The sequence below is a fragment of the Sus scrofa genome, chromosome 1 (assembly GCF_000003025.6).
Source record: "Sus scrofa isolate TJ Tabasco breed Duroc chromosome 1, Sscrofa11.1, whole genome shotgun sequence".
In the NCBI taxonomy this organism is placed as follows: domain Eukaryota; kingdom Metazoa; phylum Chordata; class Mammalia; order Artiodactyla; family Suidae; genus Sus; species Sus scrofa.
This window is the reverse complement of record NC_010443.5, coordinates 202,084,976-202,112,354: the sequence shown is the minus strand read 5'-3', so window position 1 is coordinate 202,112,354 and position 27,379 is coordinate 202,084,976. Positions and strand designations below refer to the sequence as shown.

Here is a 27,379-nt window from a genome sequence, read left to right as displayed (position 1 = left end):
ATGCTGCAAGTGTGGCCCTAAAAAGCAAGAAAAAAATGTGGGGGATATTGGTTCTTTCATTATTGACTTGTAAGGATCCTTGGTATATTCTAGATATGTCTCTCTTTAGATATAGATTTACAAATGTTTTCTTCCATTCTGTGGGGTGATTTTTCATTTTCTTTATAGTATCCTTTAAAGGACAAATACTTTTAATTTGAGAAATGTATTTTTTGTTGTTGTTGTTCATACTTTTGGTGTCATATGTAAGAAAGCTTTGTTTAATCCAAGGACACAAAGATTTACTCCTACATTTTCTTTAGCAGTTTTATAGTTTTCGCCCTTACATTCAGATCTAAAATCTGTTCTGAGTTAATTTTTACATGCAGTGTGAGAAAGGGGTATAAATTAATTCTTTTACATGTGGGTACATAGTTGTCAAAATCCAGCACCATTCTTCAAAGAGTCTTTTCTTTCCTTATTGTATTTTCTTGGCCTATTTGTCAAAAATCCCTTGATATAAATGTGAAAATTTACTTCTGGTCTCCGAGTCCTGTTTCATGATCCATATTTCTCTAGTTTTTCTAGTACCACACTGTTTTGATTGTACCTTTATAGTAAATTTTGAAATTGGGAAGTTAGAATCTTCAAACTTTGTTCTTTTTCTAGATTGTTTTGGTTATTTGGAGTCCCTTGCTTTTATATGAATATAAAGATCAGTTTCTTAGTTTTTGCAAACAATCCAGCTGGGATTTTGATAAGGATTGTGTTGAATCTGTAGATGTATTTGGGAAATATTACCTCTTACTCTTAAGTCTTCAGTCCACAAATGAATTGGTTCTTCTCATTTTATTGTGTTACACATAGGGATTGAAATGTGAACCTGGAAGGAAATTTTTGTTCATTAACCACTTCCCACTTCTAGTACAATTGATTTTAATTATTTTATATTGGAATAACATAATTAAATATTTCACTATGTGGGGTTATTTTATTTTACTATTTATATATCCTAAGTGTTATATGTTTGTTAGAACTGTAAACTTTTTTAGGACAAGGTATATCTTTAGTACTTATGTATTGCTGAGAGTTAATGTCATAGTTGTTTAAGAAAACATTTTTTTAATATCAAAAACCCCTATGATATGTGTACATGTATGCATGGATAGAATAAGGGCTCACAAGTAGTTATAAAAGAGATGGAATATTAGTGGTACTCCGAAATCACCATTAAGAACAAATGCTTAACTGACCTTTTTAGCCTTTTCATTTATAAATATTCATAGCATTCCTTTCAAGAAAAATTAAATAGTTATTATGTCATAGATTGATTTTTTTAGAAGGCATAATTTATATATTCTTTAAATTCATTTTAGGTACCAAATCTGATTCCAGTTTTGATGTTCAAATTAGGAAGACCACTGGAACCCGTGTTATACAATGATATCTTGTATACTTTACCTACACTTGGTGTTCACAAGGTTTGTATATTAACTAATTTACTTGGGGGCAAAAAGAAAGGGAAGCATGAATAACACATTGAATTTTGTTAGTTATCATTTGAAATTTTGAGCCCTTGGTTTTTCCCTGATTATCACTTTCTTTTTTGGGCCAGAGGATTTATTACAATATTAAAGAATTAGTTCTTTTAAATCATTCCATAGTCAAGTTTTCCCATTGGATATTTTTCTGAGATTAGGTATGTATGCCCCCCAGAATTGCTAGTTAGCTCCTCCCAAAGCTATCTTTATCCTCTGAAAATGTGGGTAGTAGTGTAGTAACCTGCCATTTCAGTCTTTATTTTATACTAAAGGGTTTAAGTTCTTCTGGTAACCTTAGGGTAATCTACATTTGCACTTATGAAAGCAAAGTTTTCTTCATTGTTTTCTAGGTATGCATAGGACAAATTCTACGAGTAATCCAACTTCTTGGAACCACTCCACAACTAAAAGCTGTCACTTTGCGCTTGTTGACATCTTTGTGGGAAAAGCAGGTAAGTCCATATATATACCTGTATGAGTATTAAGCATGTTCCTTTCACTGAAGAAAACTATTTCTGACATTATGTATGACCGTGCTTTGATTCAGTAATATTAGTGAGTGGCATTAATGATTGTGTTGAGAAATTTAGATTTAGTATGGTGCTTTGACCTGTAATGCAGTCAGTTGTGATTGACTCTAAGAGAGAAATTGAGAATAGAAAATAATCTTGTTTCCTTAATTCTGAAATTTATTTTTCCATTTGTGTGGAGAAAGTAATAGAAATATGAGTGATTAAAGCCTTCGTAATTACAGTGAGATTTAGCCACTTTTTTCTTGTTTTATGAATTGAACGATACATGGGTCTGTAAGAAAATCCCCAGCAATCACAACAGCATTCTTCTTTGCTGATTAGAAGAAATACATTATAATTTGCAATGCAAATGTGAGATTTAGAGGTAAAAATGCTGCATAAAAGGAGATAATGATTATTCAACTCAAATTGTGAAATTATCTTTTCTTGTGAAATTGCCTCCTTAGGATCGTGTCTATCCTGAACTGCAGCGTTTCATGGCCTTGTCTGACGTGCCCTCTCTGTCTGTGGGCAAGGAGGTCCAGTGGGAGAAACTGATTGCTAAAGCAGCATCAATCAGAGATATATGTAAGCAAAGGTAAGATGTGCTTAACAATGGGGAATGTATATCATGATATATTATTTTGCTTTTAATTTTTTAATTGCAAGCAAGAATTTAAGAAATATGGGCAGAGGATATTTGAGTAGGAATAAAGTAATATTTAAATCAAGTTTTCTGATTATAAAATTTCATATTAACAGGCAATAACTTTGAGAAGCTAGCATGTTTTTTCATTTCAGATCTAGTCATATATCTATGTTTATAGGATTTTTATATCCGTTTCTGGGTAATTATTTAATGTTGTAATAAAACATATGATTTTCTATTTTCTATTTTTCTGTTTATAAATTCCTAAAATCTAAGCAGTGGAACTTTTCTTTTTTATATTCTTCATACGATATGCTTGATTTTTGTAATGAGTCTTAATAGGGAAGGCCTTATTTGTGACTCATTGTATGGAATTAATTTTTAGTAGTTATTAGAAGGAAGGAAATCATCTTAAATTCCTGTGTATGCTCTAAGGTTAAGGAATACATGAAAATATTAGAGAGATGACTCTGCTGTTTGAATTATGGTTAATAAATAGGCAGGGGGTGACAAGACTGAAATAACACTAAGCAAAGCTTCACTTTGCCAGATTTCTGTTTTCTTGAATTAGGATAAGGCCAAAATCTTTGTGGAGGAAATAGATTCGATATGGGTTATAATCCTGCAGTTCGATATGTCGATCAGGCCACTGCAATGCAGAATTCTTAAAGTGTTATTGTTACTTTTGTCAGTGATGACACTGTGAATGGTACTTCATGAAATGATGCAATGAGTAAGTTGGCCAAGATGCTGATGATGTGGATGATTCCTGTTTCAAGTAAAATCTTGGATCAGAATGTATCTAAGTCTCAGCAGTTCTGCCTCTTTTCTAAGCTTCAGCTTTTTGGCAACACAAAAAAGACCTTAGTCTAAAAGTTATGTATGTAACCCAAGACCTGAAAGTTTAGATTCTCTTGAGGTATTTGGATGGAAAAAAAAAAAAGAGATGAAAGCTGACATTTTAATTTTACGTACTTAGAGCTAAGGCTCAGAAGAGGTTAAATATCAGACCGAATCGAAGTCTGTTGAAATGTATTCAGTATATCTTTCACTTACCACCTCAAATTCCATCAGATTTTTCCAATTTTGTTAAATGATTTCCATTTGGTGGACAGTGAAGCAATAGAACTCAGTCAGGCATTTTTTTTTCAATTGATAATTTGTTATGTAAAGAAAAGTATTATATCACTGAGGGGTTACAAGGAATGCAGAGTATGGACCTGAGCATTTATGAAGTTAAAAGCATTCTGCGGATAGCACAACATATGGGGGATAGAGAAAAAAGGAAGGAGAGAGGGATGAATGAGTGAAGCCAGCAGAGTACCTGGTATGAGATAGGTACTCAGTTATAATTCATATTATTATTATTTTTATCATTGTTGTAATCATTATTGTGATAGACATAACCATCTTCATATATATCACTGCTATAGTCAATCATCTTCTAATCTCAAATCCCTCCTTTGTTTTACTGATAATCTCAGTAAGGTAAGTTGGTTCTTTTCACCATTATTTTAGGCTTGAGTTTTTGTAACTTCAGATAATAGGATTTATGATTCACAGATAATAAAATCTGATAAGCAGTGTCTTTTGGGGGGTAATATTTCTGCATAAAAAAGGAGGCTTAAGTTATAGCAGAAATGATAAAGATGCAAATCTTTTTTTTTTTTTTTTTTTTTTGTCTTTTGTCTTTTTGTTGTTGTTGCTATTTCTTGGGCCGCTCCCGCGGCATATGGAGGTTCCCAGGCTAGGGGTCCAATCGGAGCTGTAGCCACGGCCTACGCCAGAGCCACAGCAACGCGGGATCCGAGCCGCGTCTGCAACCTACACCACAGCTCACGGCAACGCCAGATCGTTAACCCACTGAGCAAGGGCAGGGACCGAACCCGCAACCTCATAGTTCCTAGTCGGATTCGTTAACCACTGCGCCACGACGGGAACTCCAAAGATGCAAATCTTTGAAGAAAAACACCTGGTATTATTTGAGAGTCAATGTTTAATAGGCACAAGTGTTAAAGGAAAGCATTAATGTTTTTTTGTTTAGGCAAAGGAACTTGAAGAATTAATGTAGCTCTTTGACTTTAACCTTGTGTCTAAACTCTCATTTCTTGTAGGCCATATCAGCATGGTGCAGATATGTTGGCAGCTATTTCCCAGGTGTTGAATGAATGCACCAAGCCTGACCAAGCTACTCCAGCAGCCTTGGTATTACAAGGTCTTCATGCACTCTGCCAAGCTGAGGTGGGTTTTTTTTTTTTTTTTTTTAATTGTTTTGTATAATATAGAAGAAAATAATTTACAAGATATTCTAGTGACAAGGATATAAGATTAGATTCAAGTAACTGGGAGTTGGAGTGTTAATTCCCAGAGATATTTGTTCAGAAGAGTGAAGCAAAATCTTCAGCTTTACAAATTCTTTGTAGAGGGGAATCTTGAAACATCTGGTCATGTAGACATTCTCTAAAGGCTAAAAAAAAAAAAAAAATCAGACTTTAGGTTTTTTTTCTTGTTCTTATCTATTTTGGTTGATATAGAAGGGAGAGTTATGCTTATAGGAGAACTCTTCAGTATATTTGTTTCTTGGTTTCATGATTGGAGAGCCTTAGAAGCAGATGAGGTAAGGAAATTGACATGGGCCAGTGGCAGTTTTATAGCCAGCAAAAATTATCATTGCCTTGAAGGTTGGCAAAGGATCCCTTCTTTCCTTGTGATCAGACTGGATAGGAGGGATTCGAGTCTCTAAATCATTTTCTGAACTTTGCTCCTAAAACTATATTGTACAGCAAAGAGAATCTTTAATGTTTCAGAGAAATGTGGTAATTATATCAAAGATCATTCATCAAGCTAACAAAAGGTTTTTTTTGTTGTTAAAATTTTTTTATGCAGTTTTATGAGCTCTTTATTATTTTTTAATAGAAATATATTTGATTTATAATATGTTAATTTCAGGTATATAACAGTGATTCAATATTTTTATGGATTATACTCAATTTAAAGTTATTTAAAAATCAAGGCTGTATTTCTCTGTGCTGTACAGTATATTCTTGTTGCTTATTTATTTTATGCATAGTAGTTAATCACTTAATCCCATTCCTTTATCTCACCCCTACTGCCTTCCTTCTCCCTGCTGGTAACCACTAATTTGTTCCCTATATCTGTGAGTATGAGTCTGTTTCTGTTTTGTTACATATACATTTGTTTGTTTTAGCTTTCAGATGGCACATATAGGTGATAACATAGTTTATTTATCTTTCTCTGTCTGATGTATTTCACTAAGCATAATACTCTCTATGTCCGTACACATTGTTACAAATGTCAGAATTTCATTCTATTTTATGGCTGATTAATATTCCATTGTATGTATGTATATACCGTATCTTCTCTATCCATTCACTTGTTGACTTAGAGGAAAGGCTTTCAGCTTTTCACCACTTCACATTGAATGTGATGTTAGCTGTGGATTCATAATAATTGGCCTTTATTATGTTGAGATTTGTTCCTTCTATGACAACTTTGTTGAGAGTTTTTTATTTTTTTATTTATTTTTATTTTTTATTTTTATTTTATTTGTTTGTCTTTTTGCCATTTCTTGGGCCGCCCCCGCGGCACATGGAGGTTCCCAGGCTAGGGGTCGAATCAGAGCTATAGCCACTGGCCTACACCAGAGCCATGGCAACACAGGATCCTTAACCCACTGAGCAAGGCCAGGAATCCAACCCGCAACCTCATGGTTCCTAGTCGGATTTGTTAACCACTGAGCCATGACAGGAACTCCGAGAGTTTTTAAAAATCATGAATGAATATTGAATTTTGTCAAATGCTTTTTCTGCATCTATAGAGATCATGATGTAATTTTATTCTTTCTTCTTGTTAACATGTTGTGCAAGATTGGTTGATTTGCAAATATTGAACCATCCTCTCATCCCTGGAATAAATCCTACTCAGTCATGACGCAAGATCGTTTACATAGATAATTGGATTTGGTTTGCTGTTATTTAGTTGAGGACTTTTGTTTTCTTGGCTGCACCTGCAGCATGTGGAAGTTCCCCAGCCAGGGATAGAATCTGCACTACAGTTGCAACCTGCACCACAACTGTGGCAATGCTAGATCCTTACCTGATGGTACCACAATTTCTGCATCTACATTTATCAAAGAAATGGACGTGAATTTGTTTTGTTTTTTATTTGTAGTGTCTTTGTCTAGTTTTGATATCAGGGTAATGGTGGCCTTGTAGAATGATTTTATGAGTGTTCCATCTTCCTCAGTTCTTTGGAATGGTTTGAGGATAGGTATTAGCTCTTCTTTATATGTTTGATAGAATTCCCCTGTGAAGCCTTCTGGACTTTTGTTTGTTGGGAACTTTTTTTTAAATTTTTACAAATTCAATTTCACTACTACTGATCAGTCTGTGCAGATTGTCTGTTTCTTTCTGATTCAGTCTTTTCATGTTGCTTATTTCTAGAAATGTATTCATTTCTTCTAGATTTCCAATTTGTTCACATAAATATTCATAATATTTTCTTAAGATTTTTGTATCTCTGTGATATCGATTTTTGTTTCTCTTCTCTAATTCTTATTTTATTTACCTTGGTCTTCTCTTTTCTTCTTCATGAGCCTAGCTAATGAAGCTCCTGGCTTCATTGATCTTTTCTACTGTCTTTAGGTCTCTATTTTATTTATTTCCTCTCTAATGTTTATTAATTCTTTCCTCTGCTGACTTTGGGCTTTGTTTGTTCTTTTTTAATTCCTTTAGGTGGTAGGTTAAGTTGTTTATTTTAGATTTTTCTTTTCCTGAGAAAGGCCTATGTTGCTCTTAACGTCCCTCTTAGAATTGCTTTTGTGGCCTCCCATAGATTTTGGAAAATTGTGTTTCCATTTTCAGTTATCTTGAGATATTTTCTGATTTCCTTTTGATTTCTTCATTGACCATTGTTTTTGTAGCAGCATGTTGTATATTCTCTAGGTGTTTGTAATTTTCACATTTTTCTTTCTGTAATTAATTTCTAGTTCTATACCATTGTGATCAGAAAAAAAAAAGCTTGATAATATCTGTCCTCTTGAGTTTTTTGAGAGTTATTTTGTGGCCTAGCATTTGATCTCTCCTGGAGAATGTTCCATGTACACTGAAAAAGAATGTGGATCCTGCTCCTTTGGGATGAAATGTCCTGCGGATATCTATTACATCCAGCTGGTTTATTGTGTCTTTTAAGACTCTTGTTACCTTATTGATTTTCTGTGTAGATAATGTGTCCATTGTTGTAAATGGAGTGTTAAAGTTCCTTTTTATTATTGTTTTATTGTCAATTTCTCCCTTTACATCTGTTAATATTTACTTTATTTTTTGGGTGACTATATATTAACAAGTATAATACTCTCTTATATTAATCCATTTATCATTATGTGATGACCTTCTTTGTCTTTTGTCATAGACTTTGTTTTAAAGTCTGTTTTGTCCGATATGAATATTACTACCCCACTTTCTTGTTGTTTCCAATTTCATGAATTTTGCCATCCTCTCATTCTCACTCTGTGTGTCTTTTACTCTGAACCGAGTCTGTTGTAAGCAACATATAGACAAGTCTTGGTTTTTTTTAATTCAATCAGCTACTCTATGTGTTTTGATTGGAGCATTTAGTCCATTGACATTTAAAGTAATTACTGAGAAGTGTGTACTCATTGCCATTTTATTATTTGCTGCACTCAGGCTGGGGCTCACTGTTGGGCAGTTGCAGGAAACTGCACAGCCACTGAAACAGTCTTCAAGACCCCCCTCCCTGACATCCTGCCTCAAAAGCAAGCCAATGTTCCCATGCTCCTCACAGCCCTTCTGTTAGTCACAACAATGCTATATCCAGCCCAGAGGGCTTGTCTTTCCTGTGCCTAACCCCAAGACTGAGATGTAGATCAAACTATGGCTCAAACTACTTACTCCACAGGGGAGGTATCTTCCTGTATAATCTCCTTTTTTCCTCTGAGGTCCTGTCCTAATCACTCCTTCCTTTGCCACCTGATTCCGTGTGGATTTTTTCTATAGCCTTGTTTGTATGGGAGTCCTTATGCCAGTTCCCAGTTGGATTTCAGTGAGAATTCTTTCATATATTGATAAATTTTTTGATATGTGTTCATGGGGGGAGGTGAGTTCCACATTCTCCTACTCTGTCATCTTGTTTCTTTCCTAACCAGGTTTTCTGACCCAGTGACCATACCTGTACAATTGTTGTTCTTTAGTAAATGAGACTAAGAAGTAGAATTCGCTTACCGTTTGCTAATTATGGTTAATATGATGATAATGAATATAATATAATCATACAAGCATTGACTCTATTTAGTGAATATATGTTCACACCCTGTACTAAGTAAGCACTTTTCATTTATGTTCCTCAACAATTCTTCAACATAGGGATTATAGCACCATTTTATAGATGAGGAAGGTAAACAGAAGGAGGTTAGATGTTTACTAAGAATCTGGTATGAGAATAATGTTCTTTTAGGTCAACAATTGTTTTAGCAGGCAGTAAACATCACTGTTCAGGAAGTGAAAGAACTAAGGATAGTTCTTTCAGACCATGTGCCCAGTAGCTGGTAAGTTTTTAGGGTTTCATAGCAGAGTACTATTACAGCAGGAAAGTGCTCCATGTAACCAAGGACTTTTGTTTTTGGTGCTTCAGTGGATCTGGAAATGGAAAGTATCACTTTAATGATGATATTACTTCCATAATAAATAATTATATTGATTTATTTATTTTTGCCTTTTTTTTTTTTTTTTTTTTTGGCTTTTTAGGGCCACACCTACGGCATATGGAAGTTCCCAGGCTAGGGGTCAGATTGGAGCTACAGCTGCCGGCTTATGCCACAGCCACAACAGTGCAAGATCCTAGCTATATCTGCGAGCTACACCATAGCTCACGGCAATGCCGGATTCTTAACCCACTGAGTGAGGCCAGGGATTAAACCTGCAGCGTCAAGGTTGATAGTTGTATTTGTTTCCACTGCACCACAACCAGAATGCTAATATTTATTTTTGAATAAGTTTGTAACAGAAGCTTTGAGAGATGAAATCATTCTATACTTTCACCTCCAGAAAGTGATTACTGTTAACCATTTAGGAGTATTTCCTTTTCATCATTTTTTCCAAACAGAAATCAACTTGTTTCAGAAATTAAATTTTTTTTCCTAAGAAATAGTAATTTTGTCTTACTGTGTCTATAATTCCATGTGTTCTGCACTCATTCTCTACTGTGCTATAAGGCTCTGTTTTCTATAGATGCTTATTAACTCATAAGAAGTGATTTTCCTCATTTCATTTCTCTAAGATGTCATCATTAACTGTAGTTAGTACTAGAGATATAAAAAAATGTTGTCAGCTATGGTAGAAAGAATCTTTTTTTTAGGCAATCATGGGACTGTACCTGGTATATCAGTTATTTGCTGTGTGTCCTTTGATTAATTTACTTAACTTCTTTGAGCTTCATTTCTTCAATGAGGATAAGATGGAATAACACACAAAAAAGACCTAGTGTAATATCTGCTCACATAGGTGCTCTTTAAATGTCAAACTTGCTCCTAAAAAAATCAGTTATAGTCAGTACCATCAAGGAGGTTCTAAGTAATTTTTTGTTGTTGTTTTTTCTTTTTAGGGCCACACGCATAGCATATGGAGGTTCCCAGGCTAGGGGTCTAATCAGAGCTAGAGCTGCCAGCCTACACCAGAGCCACAGCAACGCAAGATTCAAGCTGCGTCTGTGACCTATGCCTCAGCTCATGGCAATGCCGGATCCTTAAACCACTGAGCGCAGCCAGGGATCAAACCCACAATCTCATGGTTCCTAGCTGGATTCATTTCCACTGCGCCATGATGGGAACAAGGGGGTTCTAAGTAGTTTTTAAATCTTTCCCTTAAAACTCACATGATATATGATAGTGACTTAATTTCCTCTTCTAAATGATATCCTAACCCTTCATTGCTGAAGCTTTGCTGTTTCTTCTGTGCTTAAAGGAGTTCATTTGGGATTGTTGAATATTTAGCCCTAATTCCATTCCCTCAATCCAAACCACTCCCCGTAAAGATAATTTTGAGCCCACTATCGCTGTCTGAATCCATTCAGACTGCTATAACAGTGTGTTATTGTTATAATATGAGTAGTTTATTAACATCAAAGATTGGTTTCTTATAGTTCTGGAGGCTAGGAAGTCCACGTTCAATGCACTGGCCCTTTCACTCATAGCTAGTTGTCTTCCTCATTGACAGCTGTTCTTTTTTTGTTTTGTTTTGTTTTACCCTTTTTTCTTTCCTTCTTTTTCTTTCTTTTTAGACAGCTATCTTCTAGTTGTAATTTCACATTGTGGCAAGGTAGCTCCCTGTAGTCTCTTTATGGAGCACTAATCCCAGGCAAGATGGCTTTGCCCTTGTGACCTAATCACCTCCCAAAGACCCCATCTCCTAAGACCACCACCTTAGAGATTAGGATTTCAACATATGAATTTAGTGGGGTGGGTACACACATTCATTCTGAGGCAACTACCTTTATAACATTCCATTGTCCTCTAGAGGAATTGAGGCATCATGTCTGAGTATTTTATTTAATAAAGCCTGTGTCTTTTTTGGTACCTCAATACTCCTTTCCTTTGTTTGGTTAAAGACATTTCTCTTTCTAATTTTATTTCTCTCTCCCCATCCCCTCTATCTTCTAATGTTATGAAATCCAAATCCCATATAATATTTTAATTCACTTTTAAGAAACTTCGGCTGAAATCTTGCATATGAGATAAGAATTTAATATGTTGTCCTTCTAACAAATTGATGCTAGCCCCATTAAATCCTTTTTGTGGTAAGATGGGCATTACTAAATCGAAAAACAATACCAATGATGAGTTAACTTCATTTTATTATAAATAATATTTATTTCCTTATTAATATTTATTTCCTTATCCCTTATTTTTCATCTCTATTTCTGTATAGAAGAGGATGAACCCACTATTTCGCTGATGCTTACTAGATGTGAACAAATGTTATTTTTACCGTGTTTTCATTATAGATATTATAAATGTCTGAAGTTGTGGAATTTGCTGCAACTGACTGCTTCACTGTTTATTTTGGCAGTAAAAATATTCTTTTCTTATGCTTGGTAATGAATAACTTCATGTTCATCTAAATACGTAAAAATAATCTATTTCCCCTTGATGAGACTTGACAGTAGTAACGTATCTTTCTGTTTTGCTTAAGCCTTTCCAAGCTTTTTGTGTTTGTGTTCATTATTTGTGGAGCTGCTGCTGTTATGTACTGTGATGTGTGTTAAAATTGTAAAATATACTCAACTTGATGGCCCTTGCCAGGCCACATTTACTAATTTTGGGCTAATCTTTTGAGTTTTTGCCAGCATGTTATCCATAGAAGCCAGCATGCATTCTATGAGGCTATTTATTTTCTTCTAATTGCTATCATGTGTGAAGCATTGATGGCTGCCAAGAGTTTCAAGAATGAAAATATTCAGCATAGTTATAAATCTATTTCCCAGAAGCATTTGGTAGTGATTTCTCTATCCACTTCTCTTTAGATCCTTGACTATCAAATATAATTAACAATTTAGGAAGATACCCTAAAACAATGAAGTTTTAAAAACCAATAAGAGAGTAAATTGAATAACCCTATCTTTAAGAAAATACCTCAGTTGGAAAACCATACAAAATTAGCTTTGCTGGACTTTCCCTTCCTTGCTAATGAGTTGAGCTCTTTTTTCCTGAGGTAGACAACTAATTCTTCAGTTTTGAAAGTTACAATCATGAAATTCATTTTTCCTTGGTGAGGTCAGATAAAGCCTACTGTTACTGCTGCTTAATCATTTATCTTGGTTTCTAGTGAGAGATTGAAAGAAATCTGAATGAGAACAATCTATTTTCTTTTGTGACTGGCTTCTTTTACTTAACATACTTAGAAGGTTTGTCAATGTTGTAACATGTATTAATACTTCATTTCTTTTTATAGTTGAATAATATCCCATTTAACTATATTACTTTTCATTTATCCTCTGATCAGTTGATGGCATTTGGAATTTTGCTGCTCTCTGGCTATTATGAATAATGCTGCTTTGAATATTTGTGTACAGGTTTTTGCATAGATACATGTTTTCATTTTTGAGGGGTATGCACCTAGGAATAAGATTGCTGGATTATATGATTACCCTAAGTTTAACTATTTAAAGAACCTCCAGAACTGTTTTCCAAAGTGGCTGTGCCATTTTACAGTCACACCAGCAGTTTATAATGGTTCTAATTTCTCCCTATACACAACAATGCTTGTTGGGATCTGATTTTTTTTTAACTGTATTCTTCCTAGTGAGTATAAAGTGGTATCTCATATGGCTTTGATTTGCATTCCCCTGATGAGTAATGATATTGAGCATTTTTTTTCCTGTGTTTATTGGCACTCGTTTGGAGAAATGTCTTTTCAATTCCTTTCTGTGTTCTTGTCTTCATTGCTTTTTAAGTTCCCTGATCAGCAAGTTACATTTCATTCCTATAGAAAGGATTGGTAAAACAATTTTGTCTTCATACTTCTAAGTAAAGAAAACTGGGAAGTCAAGAGCTTTTGGCAGGGGGGCTTTTACTACAAAGGGAGCTTATCAAGCCATATGAAGTATCAGATAAAGGCATATGTTCAACTTCTCTGTTTTGTCCAAATGCAAATTTTTTTTGTTTTTCTATGAAATTAGCAGAGTGCTTTTAGCTGGGAAACTATCAGACATGTTTTACTAACAGTAGTAAGCGTAAAAGTCATCCAGCTAAAATATTTTAGAACCAGGATTCAAACCCAGTCTGCCTGAATTCAGTCTATGTGTTAACTACTAAGTTTTATTTTTATTTTATTTATTTAGTTAGTTAGTTTTTGTCTTTTTGCCTTTTCTAGGGCCACTCCTGCGAAATATGGAGATTCCCAGGCTAGGGGTCTAATCTGAGCTGTAGCCACCAGCCTACGCCAGAGCCACAGCAACACGGGATCTCAGAAGCATCTGCAACCTATACCATAGCTCACAGCAACGCTGGATCCTTAACCCACTGAGCAAGGCCAGGGATCGAACCCGCAACCTCATGGTTCCTAGTTGGATTCGTTAACCACCGCACCACGACAGGAACTCTGAGTTTTATTTTTATTTATTTATTTATTTTTTGTCTTTTTTTTGTCTTTTGTTGTTGTTGTTGTTGTTGTTGTTGTTGTTGTTGTTGTTGTTGTTGCTATTTCTTGGGCCGTCCCGCGGCATATGGAGGTTCCCAGGCTAGGGGTCCAATCGGAGCTGTAGCCACCAGCCTACACAGAGCCACAGCAACGCGGGATCCGAGCCACGTCTGCAACCTACACCACAGCTCACGGCAACGCCGGATCGTTAACCCACTGAGCAAGGGCAGGGACCGAACCCGCAACCTCATGGTTCCTAGTTGGATTCGTTAACCACTGTGCCACGACGGAAACTCCCCCTGAGTTTTATTTTTAAACACAGCTTTATTGAGAAGTAATTCATAAACTATCATTATGTTTTTGTTAGTCATGTTTGTGTTCAGTTGACCTTGTGGTATTATTGGAGAAATATTTTTGTGAGCATTAAATTTGGACTCTTTCCCCATACTTCTCCATTTCCTTTGTGATAGTCTAATGCATAAGATTTTAAATTATTTAGGCTTTTCATAGAGTGAAAAAGATATTTGAACCAAGATATAATCACTTTTAGTGTTTTATGGATTACTTGTTAAATTTTATATCTTAAAGATGTGTTGAAGTGTTTCTATACTACTTTTAAAGACTTTAGGTTTTTATGGCATCACATTTTCTTTGGATAATGAAAAAAAATAGTATCCCTCATCAGTGTCTCACAAAACCATTTTGATTTTTCCATTTCTCTTTCCATTATATTTTCTTTACATATATATTTTTTAACACTTTACATATTTTCCATTTACCGTAAAATTTGCTAGAAAGATTTTTGATGTTGCTACAAGTTTTAATAGCTTATTTTCCGTTGTGTGAAAGTATCATATGTAATAAAATAATTCATTTTTGATTGAATTTTAAAGTTTTTTCCCATTTCTTCTCTCTATATTTATAATTAGTCTAAGAAATAATTACATATATAAAGGTTTTCCCATCTTTCTTCCTTCTCTCTTCTTCCTTCCTTCTCTCTTCTTCCCTCCTCTCTCTCTCTTCCTTCCTCTTTCTTTCTTTCTTTCTCTCTCTCTCTCTCTCTCTCTCTCTCTCTCTCTCTCTCTCTCTGTCTTTTCCTTCCTTACTTCCTTTCTATTTCTGCCACACCCATGGCATATGGAAGTTCACAGGCTAGGGGTCCAATCAGAGTACGGCCATGGCCACAGCAGCACAAGATCCAAGCTGTGTCTCCAATCTACACCACAGCTCATAGCAACGCTGGATCCGTAACCCACTTAGCGAGGCCAGAGATTGAACCTGCATCCTCATGGATCCTAGTCGTGTTTGCTACTGCTGGCCCACAATGGGAACTCCCAGGTTTTTCCCTTTCTTTTGCTTTATTTTCTTGAACTAAATACTACAGAATCCTATGGAAATTTTTATGATCTTATTAAAGCTTCCTTTTTTTAGTAGCTTTCCATGTTTACTTGAGCATGAGAGAGAGAGAGATGATGTAGCAGTTTGTACCCAACTTTCTGGCAGTATTATTTGTTATCAGAGGAAACAGTTCAATTATATATCACCACTTCATTGATTCTGGGGCTGTGTTTCTTCTTCTTATGATCATTCTGCTTGTTACCAGCAACCCAGAGTTCCTTATGCCCAAGCTTACAAGGAAAGGAAAGGTCTAAAATGAATATTATTTCCTCACAGTGAATTTGCCCCACATGGGCTTAGCTTTTGGCCTTTGAAGAATTGTTAATTAAAGAGAGGTAGTGGTGGCTTAATCCATTATTGACTTTCAAGTAATAGTAATAAAAAGCATATATTTTTAAAATTTTTTATTAGAGTATCATTGATTTACAAATATATTTTTAAGTTTATAGTTAAGTCATATTTGTCCTGTTATTATGAGTTCTTTAAGAAGATGTTTTTGAAATTCATCTTGTTGACTAGTGGTCATATTTAATACATTTTTTTTTTGCTGTTATTTTATACTTAAAAAAATGTTGTGATTGTTTCGCTTCATGGATTTATGACTTGAAAGAGTAAAAGGGAGCCTATTTATCTCGTAATCTCATAAAGTTTTGCCTGTTCCAGATGATGTTCAAGAGGAAGGGTTGGCAGCCTTTCAATAGTGTTCTGCCAAGTTTTCATCTGTTCATTCTCTGATGAGTAGACATGGTGAGGAGAGCAGGAGAAAGGAAATGGCCCAATTTCCCCTCAACCCTCTGTCCACTGCAACAGTGAATGTTGTGCATATATTCCATGGGCAGGACCCCAAAAGCATCAACCCTAAAATACAAATATTAAAAACTTAAGCCAGGCTGCTCAAGACTCTCTGGTTATAAAGATTTATGAGACATTTTCTAAGAGCTCAGGGGAGAACACTGTGCTTAGTATACTAAATGTATTCGAAATTCAGAAATAGTGCAGAGGAGAGATATGACAGCAACAGAATACTTCTCTAAACCTCAGCCAACCACTTCAGGTGGCAGAGGAAAGAATATTTGGGACTAGAAGAAAGAGTCACTTGGATCACCAATACTTTTAATTTTCTTTCTTTTTATGTAAACAGTAGTATAGAGATATAATTCACATACTATCCAACTCATCCATTTATTGCATACAGTTCAACCATTTTTTGAATATTCAGAGTTGTGCATCCATCATCACAATCAATTTTAAAACATTTTCATTACCCGCAAAAGAAACGCCACCCCCTTCACATCCCCAGCCATAGGGAAACACTAATCTGTTGTATATCCGTACATATTTGCCTATTTAGGACATTTCATGTAAGTGAAATCATTCTATATGTGACCTTTTGTGACTGGCTTTTTACTTGGTGTAATGTTTTCAAGATTCATCCTTGTCATATCCTATATCAATATTTTACTCCTTTGAATGCCTATACCATATTTATCCATTTATCAGTTGATGGACATTGAGTTGTTTCCACTTTTTGGCTGTTAAGAATAATGCGGCTGTGAACATTCATGTTCAAGTTCTTGTGTGGACATATATTTCATTTTGGGGGAGTATATATCTAAGAGTGAAATTGCTGGATATTACAACTCTATGTTTAACCATTTTAGTAGCCACCAGATTGTTTTCCAAAGCAGATGTTTTATAACTCATCACCATATATCTTTTTTCTGCTTTCTCCAAATAATGCATATTCTCCTAGGTAGGCATTGTCACTGAAGTATTAGTAACTATTACCTTCATTCTTACTAAAATGTACATGATCTGGATAGCCATTGAAGAATAAGAGTACCATAGAATATATCCTGTCATATAGGAGGCTAGCTGGGAAAGAGGAAACAGGAGCTGCTTGAACAAACTTTTTCTCTCTAACTTTTTCTGGGGCATTTTTGCATTGCCACTGAGAATGATTGTGTCATCTGTCTTTGGTAGACTGCCAGCCCTTGTCTTAATAGACGTCATTTTTTTTTTTTTTTATTTTCCAACTGTACAGCAAGGGGGTCAGGTTATCCTTACATGTATACATTGCAATTACAGTTTTTCCCCCACCCTTTCTCCTGTTGCAACATGAGTATCTAGACATAGTTCTCAATGCTATTCAGCGGGATCTCCTTGTAAATCTATTCTAGGTTGTGTCTGATAAGCCCAAGCTCCCGATCCCTCCCACTCCCTCCCCCTCCCATCAGGCAGCCACAAGTCTCTTCTCCAAGTCCATGATTTTCTTTTCTGAGGAGATGTTCATTTGTGCTGCATATTAGATTCCAGTTATAAGTGATATCATATGGTATTTGTCTTTGTCTTTCTGGCTCATTTCACTCAGTATGAGATTCTCTAGTTCCATCCATGTTGCTACAAATGGCATTATGTCATCCTTTTTTATGGCTGAGTAGTATTCCATTGTGTATATATACCACCTCTTCCGAATCCAATCATCTGTCGATGGACATTTGGATTGTTTCCATGTCCTGGCTATTGTGAATAGTGCTGCAATGAACATGCGGGTGCAAGTGTCTCTTTTAAGTAGAGCTTTGTCCGGATAGATGCCCAAGAGTGGGACTGCAGGGTCATATGGAAGTTCTATGTATAGATTTCTGAGGTATCTCCAAACTGTTCTCCATAGTGGCTGTACCAGTTTACATTCCCACCAGCAGTGCAGGAGGGTTCCCTTTTCTCCACAGCCTCTCCAGCACTTGTTATTTGTGGATTTATGAATGATGGCCATTCTGACTGGTGTGAGGTGGTATCTCATGGTAGTTTTGATTTGCATTTCTCTTATAATCAGCGATGTTGAGCATTTTTTCATGTGTTTGCTGGCCATCTGTATATCTTCTTTGGAGAAATGTCAATAGACGTCATTTTTGACCTGTAATCTGTAACAATCCTGAATGGTTTAGTGTTTGCCATACCTAGGATATTTGTCTTTATAAAACCACTGACTTTTATTTAAATCAAAGTTTGTTAACTTATGGCCTGTTTCCTTTGACTAACATAGGATTAATATTTTAAATTAATTCTAATATTAATTAAAATAAAAATCACTTCTCTTTTCAACAGAAACTAACACAATATTGTAAATCAACTATGATTAAATAAAATAAATTTTAAAACAACAACAACAACAACAACAACAAATGCAAGTATCCACAGGATGGATCAGGGGTTTGGGATTGGGATATGCACACTGAGGTATATGAAATGATTGGCCAGTGGGGACCTGCTGTATAGCACAGAGAACTCTACCCAATATTCTGCGATAATCTATATGGGAAAAGAATTTGAAAAAGAGTGAATGTGTGTATACATGTAATTGAATCACTTTATTATACAGCAGAAATTACTACAACATTTTAGATCAACTATGCTTCAATAAAACGTTTTTTAAAAATTTTTTTAAAAAGAAAAATAAAGAGAGGAAAATTTTGCAATACCTGGTCTATTTTTCCACACGGCAAGGATGACTGTGTACTAAGTAGCATTTAATAGCTTCCTCTGGAGGAGTGTGTGCTTTAATTTGCCACACTTCCCTTGGCTTTTAGATCTACATTATCTGCCTGACCCAGGTGGTCTTGCACGTGTGTCCCTTATTTTAATGTTACTAATAATTTCATCTAAGTAATCTCAGCTTGTCTTTATTAATACCTCTCCCTTGATTTTTCCAAACCATTCTTCAAAAAAGATGTGATATGATTGGCGGGTAGACATGAAAAGATGTCAATGTAGTTGATCATTAGGAAACTTATACACCACTGAAATCACTAACATTAAAAAGATTGACAATACCAAACACTGGAGAAGGTGTGAAGTAATTTGATATCTTACACATTATTGTTAGGAATATAAAATGATAAAAGTACTGTGGAAATGTATTTCGCAGATTCTTAGACCAACAGACACCTGCCTTATGATCCAACATTTCTACTTTTAGGTATTTACCTGAGTAAATAAAACCATGCCCACAAAAAGATTTGTAGAAGAGTGTTCATTTCAGCTTTATCGATGATAGATAGCATCTTTGGAAATAACTGAAATGTATAGTGTATTTGTACAGTGGAATGCTATTCAGCAGGAAAATGGAATGGATCACTGCTGCTTGCAATAACATGAATGACCCTCCAAAGCATGTTCAGTGAAAGAAGCCAGTCACAAAAAGTATATACCTTTTATTTTTATGAAATTCAAGAATAGGCACAGTTTATCTGTGGGGATAGAAATTGGCATAGTAGTTGAAGGAAGTAGCATAATAGGGAAGAGAAAGGTAGACTAGAAAGGGATATGAGGACATTTTCTGGACTGTGGTCTATATCTACACAGTCTAATATAGGAGCTGTTAGCTACAAGTGAATAGTAAGCACTTAAACTATGACTAATTCAAATTATGATGCACTGTAGGTGTAAAATGTATAGCAGATCAAAGCCTTAGTATGAAAAAATATATAATTTTAATTATATATTATCTAATCTGTTGGTAAGATTTTAAAATCAGTTACATATTAATATGATAATATTTTGGATAGATTGGGCTGAATAAAATACTCCAGTTCATTTCATCTGTCTCCTTTTGGTTTTTTAATGGGGTTATTAGAAAATTTTAAATTGCTTACATGGCTTCCATTGTCTTTCTACGGTCTGCATCTTGATGGGAGTGGTAGTTGCAATAGTGTATGCATTAGATTCATTGAACTATACAGTTAGGATCTGTACTTTTTTCAGTATGTAGTTTTACAATGAAAGAAAACTATAAAAGTTAAATTTTTTCATGCTAGTTAGTATGCGTGGCATATGGTATCCTTTATATCCTATATTACACATCACAACAGCCTTGTAATGTAGGTGGTATTTGCTCATGAATCTAGGAAATCAAAGTAACATCCAAATTGACCTAAGTACGTGATAACATGGAGATGTGAATGCTCTTTGGTTTAACTATACTTGTGCTTTTCCACTCTATCATGTTATTTTTTCCACTTGTGATAAAAGTGTGAGTGTACTTTGGGGGTAGCTTAAGATAGCTTAAGTTTTGCTCCTTCAGCCGTTGATTTCTAAACTTGTGATCTGGTTGGTAGTGAATGAGTCATAATATTTCTGAAAGATAATTTTTTAACTGCATAGGAATCTAGGAGCATTGCTTCTGATGTTTCAAGGAGGAAAATGATTTCCAATCCAAACAAATTGCCCACAGTTGGAGGAGAAACAGCTTTTAGTGTGTGCAGAAATGAAAATCAATACATTGTACTGAGAGGGCTCATTCACTTTTAAAATTTTTCTCTCTCAAATCTTCAGATGGGAATGTAAGGCAGTGCTAGCCCTCTGTTTTCTTAATCAGCTGTGAGTCTGTTGTAGCAAAAATTAATAGGCGTTACAGGATCATGAAGAAAAGCTCTTTCATCTTGCCCAGCTCCAAGAGGGTGTTACATTTTCAAAGCAGAGTATTGTACAATTGAGCAATAGATAAGGAGGGGAAGGGCCTTTCCTGGGGATTCATGACCGCTGGAAGAGTTCACTTAAGGCCATTTGTCACAGCAGTGATTTTTCCCGGAAATACCCTATGCCAAGGTTATGTTTTGGCTATTCTATCCTCTTTTATTGATTTATTTTCTGAAATCATGGGGGAAGGTAGTTCTCCCTGCTCTCTCCCATCATCCCTACTCTTTGTCTGGCAGCTCCTTTGGTGCACCATGGGGTGGGAATGATTTTCAATGAGACTCAGATTTTCAACAGGACTGGGTTTGGATGGTTTAGGGAGTTAGTGCGGTATAAAAATGGCCAATAGAAATCCTGCATTTTGTTTAAGCATTTTTCAGCGTGATAAATATAATTTAATATGGAAATGTGATCCATTGTTCCATGGCAGGTTTTCTCAGCTGTGTACAGTAAGGGTTCTGTCGCCTACCGAGGCTCAGTATTTATTACTCTCTGGAACCTCTTTTGTAGTTCTTATGTTTTGTTTGTGGGGATGTTTAAAGGTGGATTGCCTATTCGACCTTGCAGAGGAGTTGATTAAGTTTAATTTGCTATGCATTAGAGAAGGAATTTGCTGGTCTTTTTGAACTGAGCTCTACGTTATTTGTAGTTAGGGCATGTTTTTTGATGCTTTCAGTTCTTCCTGGGCATGAAAACACTTTTTGTACATTTGTTGAATCTATTTCCATGCTGAGCTTTTTATATAGTACACAATGACTCTTTGCAGTTGAAAGTTGTAGTTTGGCCTTGTTTTTAACTTTAAAAGTATGGCAGGAACTTGCCTTTTATTAAGCATTTGTGGATATTATAGCATTTACTTTATCACCCTGTATGTAGATTTTTAAATATGGCTTTTCATTTACAAAATAAAATTTTAACTGACTGTGATAGGTTTGTATAATGGAATGCTATTCAGCATGTATGTGAAATATATGGGAAAATAAAAATACTGTTTTTTTTTTCTTTAATAGAGAAGATTTGAGATTCCCACTGTTATTTAACTGATTGTTTTAATTTTTTTAAATAAAGCATTTGTAGATCATGTGAAATTGAACACTAAATTAAAACTTAAAAGAGGAAATTTTTAATTTGAAGTCTTAAAATTTTACCATTTCCTGTTTTTGCTTTTATAATTCAGTTCTCTCTCCTCTGCTGTTTGCCTTTTACCACACCCAGAATTGCTCTGATCTTTTAGATACTTCCCTCTGAACAATTTACAATCTCAACTTTCAAAGTTATGGCATTTAGGAGCTGCTTCTCCACACTATTAGTTGTTTTAATCCAATTTTCTGTTTATTTCGTATTGAAAGAATTTTTGTCTGAAAAGTTTTCCCTTTTGAGTTGGATCCTGTTCTCTGAGGATTATTAACTGATGTGAGTAGTCTGTGACCAGACATGAACACTGTTCAGGGTATCCAGCCGTGAGTTTCCGGCTCTCAGTCACAAACCCAGGGCATTCTTTTAAAGATCAAACGAGTGGGACACTAGGAGGGTTTTAATGATGCCAGTTAACATCAGAAGAGCTAGGCTCAGTGGTTGCGAATTGTGCTCATCTGAATAAATTCCACTGAGCTGGAAATAATGACATGACTGAAATGATGCTAATTGTGTGCCATTCTGCCATTCCAGTGAATAAAATATATTGGCTTAAGCTTATACAAGGGGTGGGTTTTTCTTTGGGGGGTAAATCAGAACATGGAGTATAGAGAGGGAGTCATTGAAGGAGGATAGCAGACTAAGTGGCATTAAATGTTTGAAAGGCTTTATGGATTATGAGATGTGATTGAAGCATTATTTTGTTACCTTCCAAGAAATTAGCATATACCCTTAAGTGACCTAGCATTAAACTTTTATCAGAAATGGCATTGTTATCTGTGGTGCTTAAACTCATCTTCATGCTGTGTAAATGTGTTGAGCTTACCTTCTCATTGTCTAAAATAAAATATCACTAAAAGACTCATTTCCAGAAACACTAATGTTTCCAGATGAGACTTTACTTTGATTAAATGACTAAAATCATGGGTTAGTGAAAGGCAGTTCACCTGCCTAGGAAATATTGGGAATTAAGATTAAGAATTTGGTAAATCTTTGCATATGTGCAGAGTTACTTGGAATGCCTCTTTGACATGCATACATATCCAGAAGTAGTATATATATTTTGCTTTAAGATTCTTTAGGGTTTTTTTTTTTTTTTTTAGGTATTGAAGTATAGTTGTTTATAATGTTTTGGTAGTTTCAGTTGTAGAGCAGAGTGATTCAGTTATACATATATACGTCTATTCTCTTTTAGATTCTTTTCCCATATAGGTTATTACAGAATATTGAGTAGAGTTCCTTGTGTCATACAAGTAGCTCCTTGTTGTTTAACTATTTTATATATAGTACTGTGTATATGTTAGTCCCAAACTCCCAATTTATCCCCCCACCACATGTTTACCCTTTGGTAATCATAAGCTTGTTTTCTAAAGCTGAGTCTGTTTCCATTTTGTAGGTTAATTGTATCATATTATTAGATTCCTCGTATAAGTGATATCATATGATATTTGTCTTTCTCTGACTTCATTTAATATAATAATCTCTAAGTCCATCTATATCGCTGCAAAGGGCATTATTTCACTCTTTTTTTTTATTGTGAATAGTATAGTGCTGCGATAACATTGAGGCCCATGTATCATTTTGAATCATGCTTTTCTTCAGATATATGCCCAGGAGTGGGATTGCTGGATCATATGGTAGTTCTATATTTAGTTTTTTAAGGAACATCCATAGTGGTTGTACCAATTTACATTCCCACCAGTAGTATAGGAGAGTTCCCTTTTTTCCACACCCTTTCCAGCATTTATTGTTTGTAGATTTAAAAAGAAAATTTTTTTATTTTTTATTTTTATTTTTTTGCACCCATAGCATATGGAAGTTCCTGGGCCCAGGACTGAATTTGAACCAAAGCTGCACCTGTGGTAATGCCAGATTCTTTAACCTACTGTCCGGGGATCAAACCTGTGCCTCCACAGAGACCTGGGCCACTGTAATCAGATTCTTAACCCACTACTCCCCAGTGGGAACTGCTTATTTTGCAGACTTTTTGATGATGGCCATTCTAACTGGTGTGAGGTAATATTTCATTGTAGTTTTGATTTGAGTTTCTGTAATAATTAGTAATGTTGAAGCATCTTTTCATGTTCGTATTGGCCATCTGCTGTCTTCTTTGGAGAAAGGTCTCTTTAGATCTTCTGCCCATTTTTTGATTGGTTTGTTTGTTTTTTGACAATGAGCTGTATGAGCTGTCTGTATATTTTAGACAATCCCTTGTCGGCTGCATCATTTGCAAATATTTTCTCCCATTCTTTGGGTTGTCTTCTTGTTTGTTTATGGTTTCCATTGCTGTGCAAAAGCTTTTTTGCAAAAACATAGATAGAACCTACCTATGTTTTCCACTAGGAGTTTTATAGTATCTGATCTTACATTTAGATCTTTTATTCATTTTGGTTTTATTTTTGTGTATGGTTTTAGAGAATGTTCTAATTTCATTCTTTTACATGTAGCTCTCCAGTTTTCCCAGCACCACTTCTTGAAGAGACTACCTTTTCTCCATTGTATGTTCTTGCCTCCTTTATCATAGATTAATTGACCATAGGTGCATGGGTTTATTTCTGGGCTTTCTATCCTGCTCCATTGATCTGTATTTCTGTTTTTGTGCCAGTACTATACTATCTTGATTACTGTAGCTTTGTTCAGTTTTGAATTTGAGAGACTTTTAAAAGTTGACAGAAAAGGATTTGCTTAAGTCTGTGGAATATACTATTAATTGAATGTCATTCTAATACCTTTTTCATGTCTTCAGTATATATTGCATATCTTTCATGATTTAGATGACTTCATACCATAAAGGCCCTGTTGTCTGGTTTTTGAGCTTTATTAAAATCTGGACTTAGATCTTATAGTAGCATGCTGGAACATATTGCCCTTGATTCTAATTCAATAGTAATCAGTAATATATTCTCAGGAGTACCATTCTTTTTCTCAGAGCCATGGCACACTGCCCCTACTTAGGTAAATGGTCATTTAAGCAATTAATTTACTTAAACCTTGACAGGGTCATGTGACTTTGATCTGAAATTGTCAAAATCAGGTCAAACAAAAGAGTGTCATAGACTTTTTTTCATCATGTTACACTTATAGCTTCAGTTAGAGTGTATTTCCTTGTCTTTCACTTGTTTGGCTCAGCTACTCTGTCCAAGTTATGGACTTCATAGAAAAATGAATGGCGGTGAGTTCTAGTGGAAAGAGTAGGGTCTTCAAAAGTTTCTGGATAGCTTGAGCCACTAAATGAGTCTCTCTCAGCTGAAGCCTAGGCTCCATTTTTGTGACTGTGATGTCCAGTGAAGCTTGAGACCATTGTCGAGAATAGCATTCTCTAAAGTGTTTTGTGCATAAGCCCAGCCATGAGGTATGGGAAGATGATATTAGAATATTTCTTACTTATCTTTTATCTTAAAAAAGTGTGAAATTAAGTTCTCATAATATTTAATATATGGATTGACAGTTTTTTACTTGTACCTCCATGAGATAGTCATGTGTCACCTAGAGTAGCCAGGTACCTAATGGAAGAGTAGGAGTTCCACAGTGAAGACTGCTTGTAGTGTCATCTCTCCTTTGTTAGACTATGGCAGTCCATTGCCATTTATGCATATCAGTTAAATGAATTTATGTGATGCACACACACACATTTATACACACACATAAGTACATATATGTAGTTGTGTTATTTTATGTATCTTTATATATATATGTGTATATGTATATGTATATGTATATGTACTGTCATTTTATTAGACATGCTGTTTCCAGATATGAACTGTTGAAAGGTTTGTCTGAAGCATTGTTAACCTTGACTTTATGGAATTTCTTCATTCCTTTATGTTATGCTTAGACACAACTACACACAGATTATTTGCCTTTTACTTATGAGCCATATAATAGCTATATTTTTCTGACAACTGTGTCCTTTTTAGGAAAGTAACAGCTTTATTAAGATATAATTCACATATCATAAAGTTCACTCTTTTAAAGTATATACTTCAGTGATTTTTAGTATATTCTCAAAGCTTTACATCAATCACTATCAGATTCCAGAGCATTTAAAAATTATTCCTGTGGTACGCTGAATAATCGCCTCCAAAGATATCCAGGTCCTAATCTCTGGACCTTATAATATCATCCTTTATAATAAAGGAGACTTCACATGTGTGATCAAGTTCAAGATCTTGAAAGGAGTAGTTTATCCTGGATTATCTTGGTTGTACCTTAAATATAATCACAAATGTCCCTATAAGAAGGAGACAGATTTGATTACAGAAAAGAGAAAATGTGATATGACAGGTGAAGTAGGAGAAAGGTGATGTGATGATGTGAAGAAGGAACCAATAAAGAATGCAGGCAGCTTATCAGAAACTAGAAAAAACAAAGAAAAAGATTCTTCTCTGGAGCCTGTAAAAGTAAACTTGAATATTACCTTCATAAGACTCATTTGGACTCTGATCTCCAGTATTGTAAGAGAATAAGTTTTAAGCCACTATTTGTGGTAATTTGTTAGAGCAACCACAGGAAAGTAATACAACCCCCAAGGAAACCCCAAACCCATTAGCAGTCACTTTCAGTTCCCCTCTTCCTATAGTTCCTGGCAACAACTTTCTGTCCCTTTGGTCTTGCTTATTCTCGACATTTCATGTAAATAGAGTCATACAATATATGGTCTTTTGTGTCTAGCTTTTTTCACCTAGCGTATTTTCAAAGTTCATCAGAATTTCATTCCTTGTCATGGCTCAGTAATATTCCATTGTATTGCTATAGTTAATCCATGTATCAGTTGATGGGTATTTGGGTTGTTTTTGCTTTTTAGTTATTGTGAATAATGCTGCTGTGAACATTTGTATACAAGTTTTTACATGGACTTATACTTTCAATTCTCCTAGGTATATATCTAGGAATAGAATTTCTGGATCATATGATAACCCTATTGTTAAACTTTTCAAGGAACTGCCAAACCATTTTTCCAAGTAGTTGTATCATTTTACACTATTGCCAGCAATGTATGAGAGTTCGCATTTTCAACATCCTTATCAGCATTTGCTATTGTCTTTCTTTTGATAGTCATCACTTCAGGTATAAAGTGGTGATCCATTGTGATTTTGATTTGTAGTTTCCTAATGACTTGTGGTGTTGAGCATCTTTTCATATGCTTATTATTATTATTATTATTATTATTTGCCTTTTTAGGGATGCACCCATGGCATATGGAGGTTCCCAGGCTAGAGGCTGAATCAGAGCTGTAGCCGCTGGCCTGTATGACAGCCACAGCAATGCCAGATCCAAGCTATGTCTGCAACCTTACACCACAGCTCATGGGAACACTGGATCCCTAACCCACTGAGTGAGGCCAGGGATCAAAGCTTCGTCCTCAAGGATACCAGTCAAATTTGTTTCCACTGAGCCATCATGGGAACTCCTGGAAATTATATTATTTACAGTATTGTTTACTAAGCTTGGGAGTGTCTCTGAAAGACATTTTTATTACATTGAACTTGAAGATGTTCTATTTTTTTTAAGAAAAAATGTTCC

General features: G+C 35.2%; 1 protein-coding gene across 10 annotated transcripts in view; it reads left to right on the top strand.

The window, feature by feature from the left end:
* The window catches only part of FOCAD (focadhesin), a 319,932-nt gene that overhangs the window by 146,570 nt on the left and 145,983 nt on the right, over nucleotides 1–27,379 (top strand). For all 10 annotated transcript variants that reach the window (XM_021063120.1, XM_021063095.1, XM_021063125.1 and 7 more), the window contains 4 exons: nucleotides 1,356–1,460; nucleotides 1,871–1,972; nucleotides 2,500–2,630; nucleotides 4,796–4,922. In XM_021063120.1, coding sequence (XP_020918779.1) covers nucleotides 1,356–1,460; nucleotides 1,871–1,972; nucleotides 2,500–2,630; nucleotides 4,796–4,922 — 465 coding nt within the window. The remainder of the gene's footprint in view (nucleotides 1–1,355; nucleotides 1,461–1,870; nucleotides 1,973–2,499; nucleotides 2,631–4,795; nucleotides 4,923–27,379) is intronic.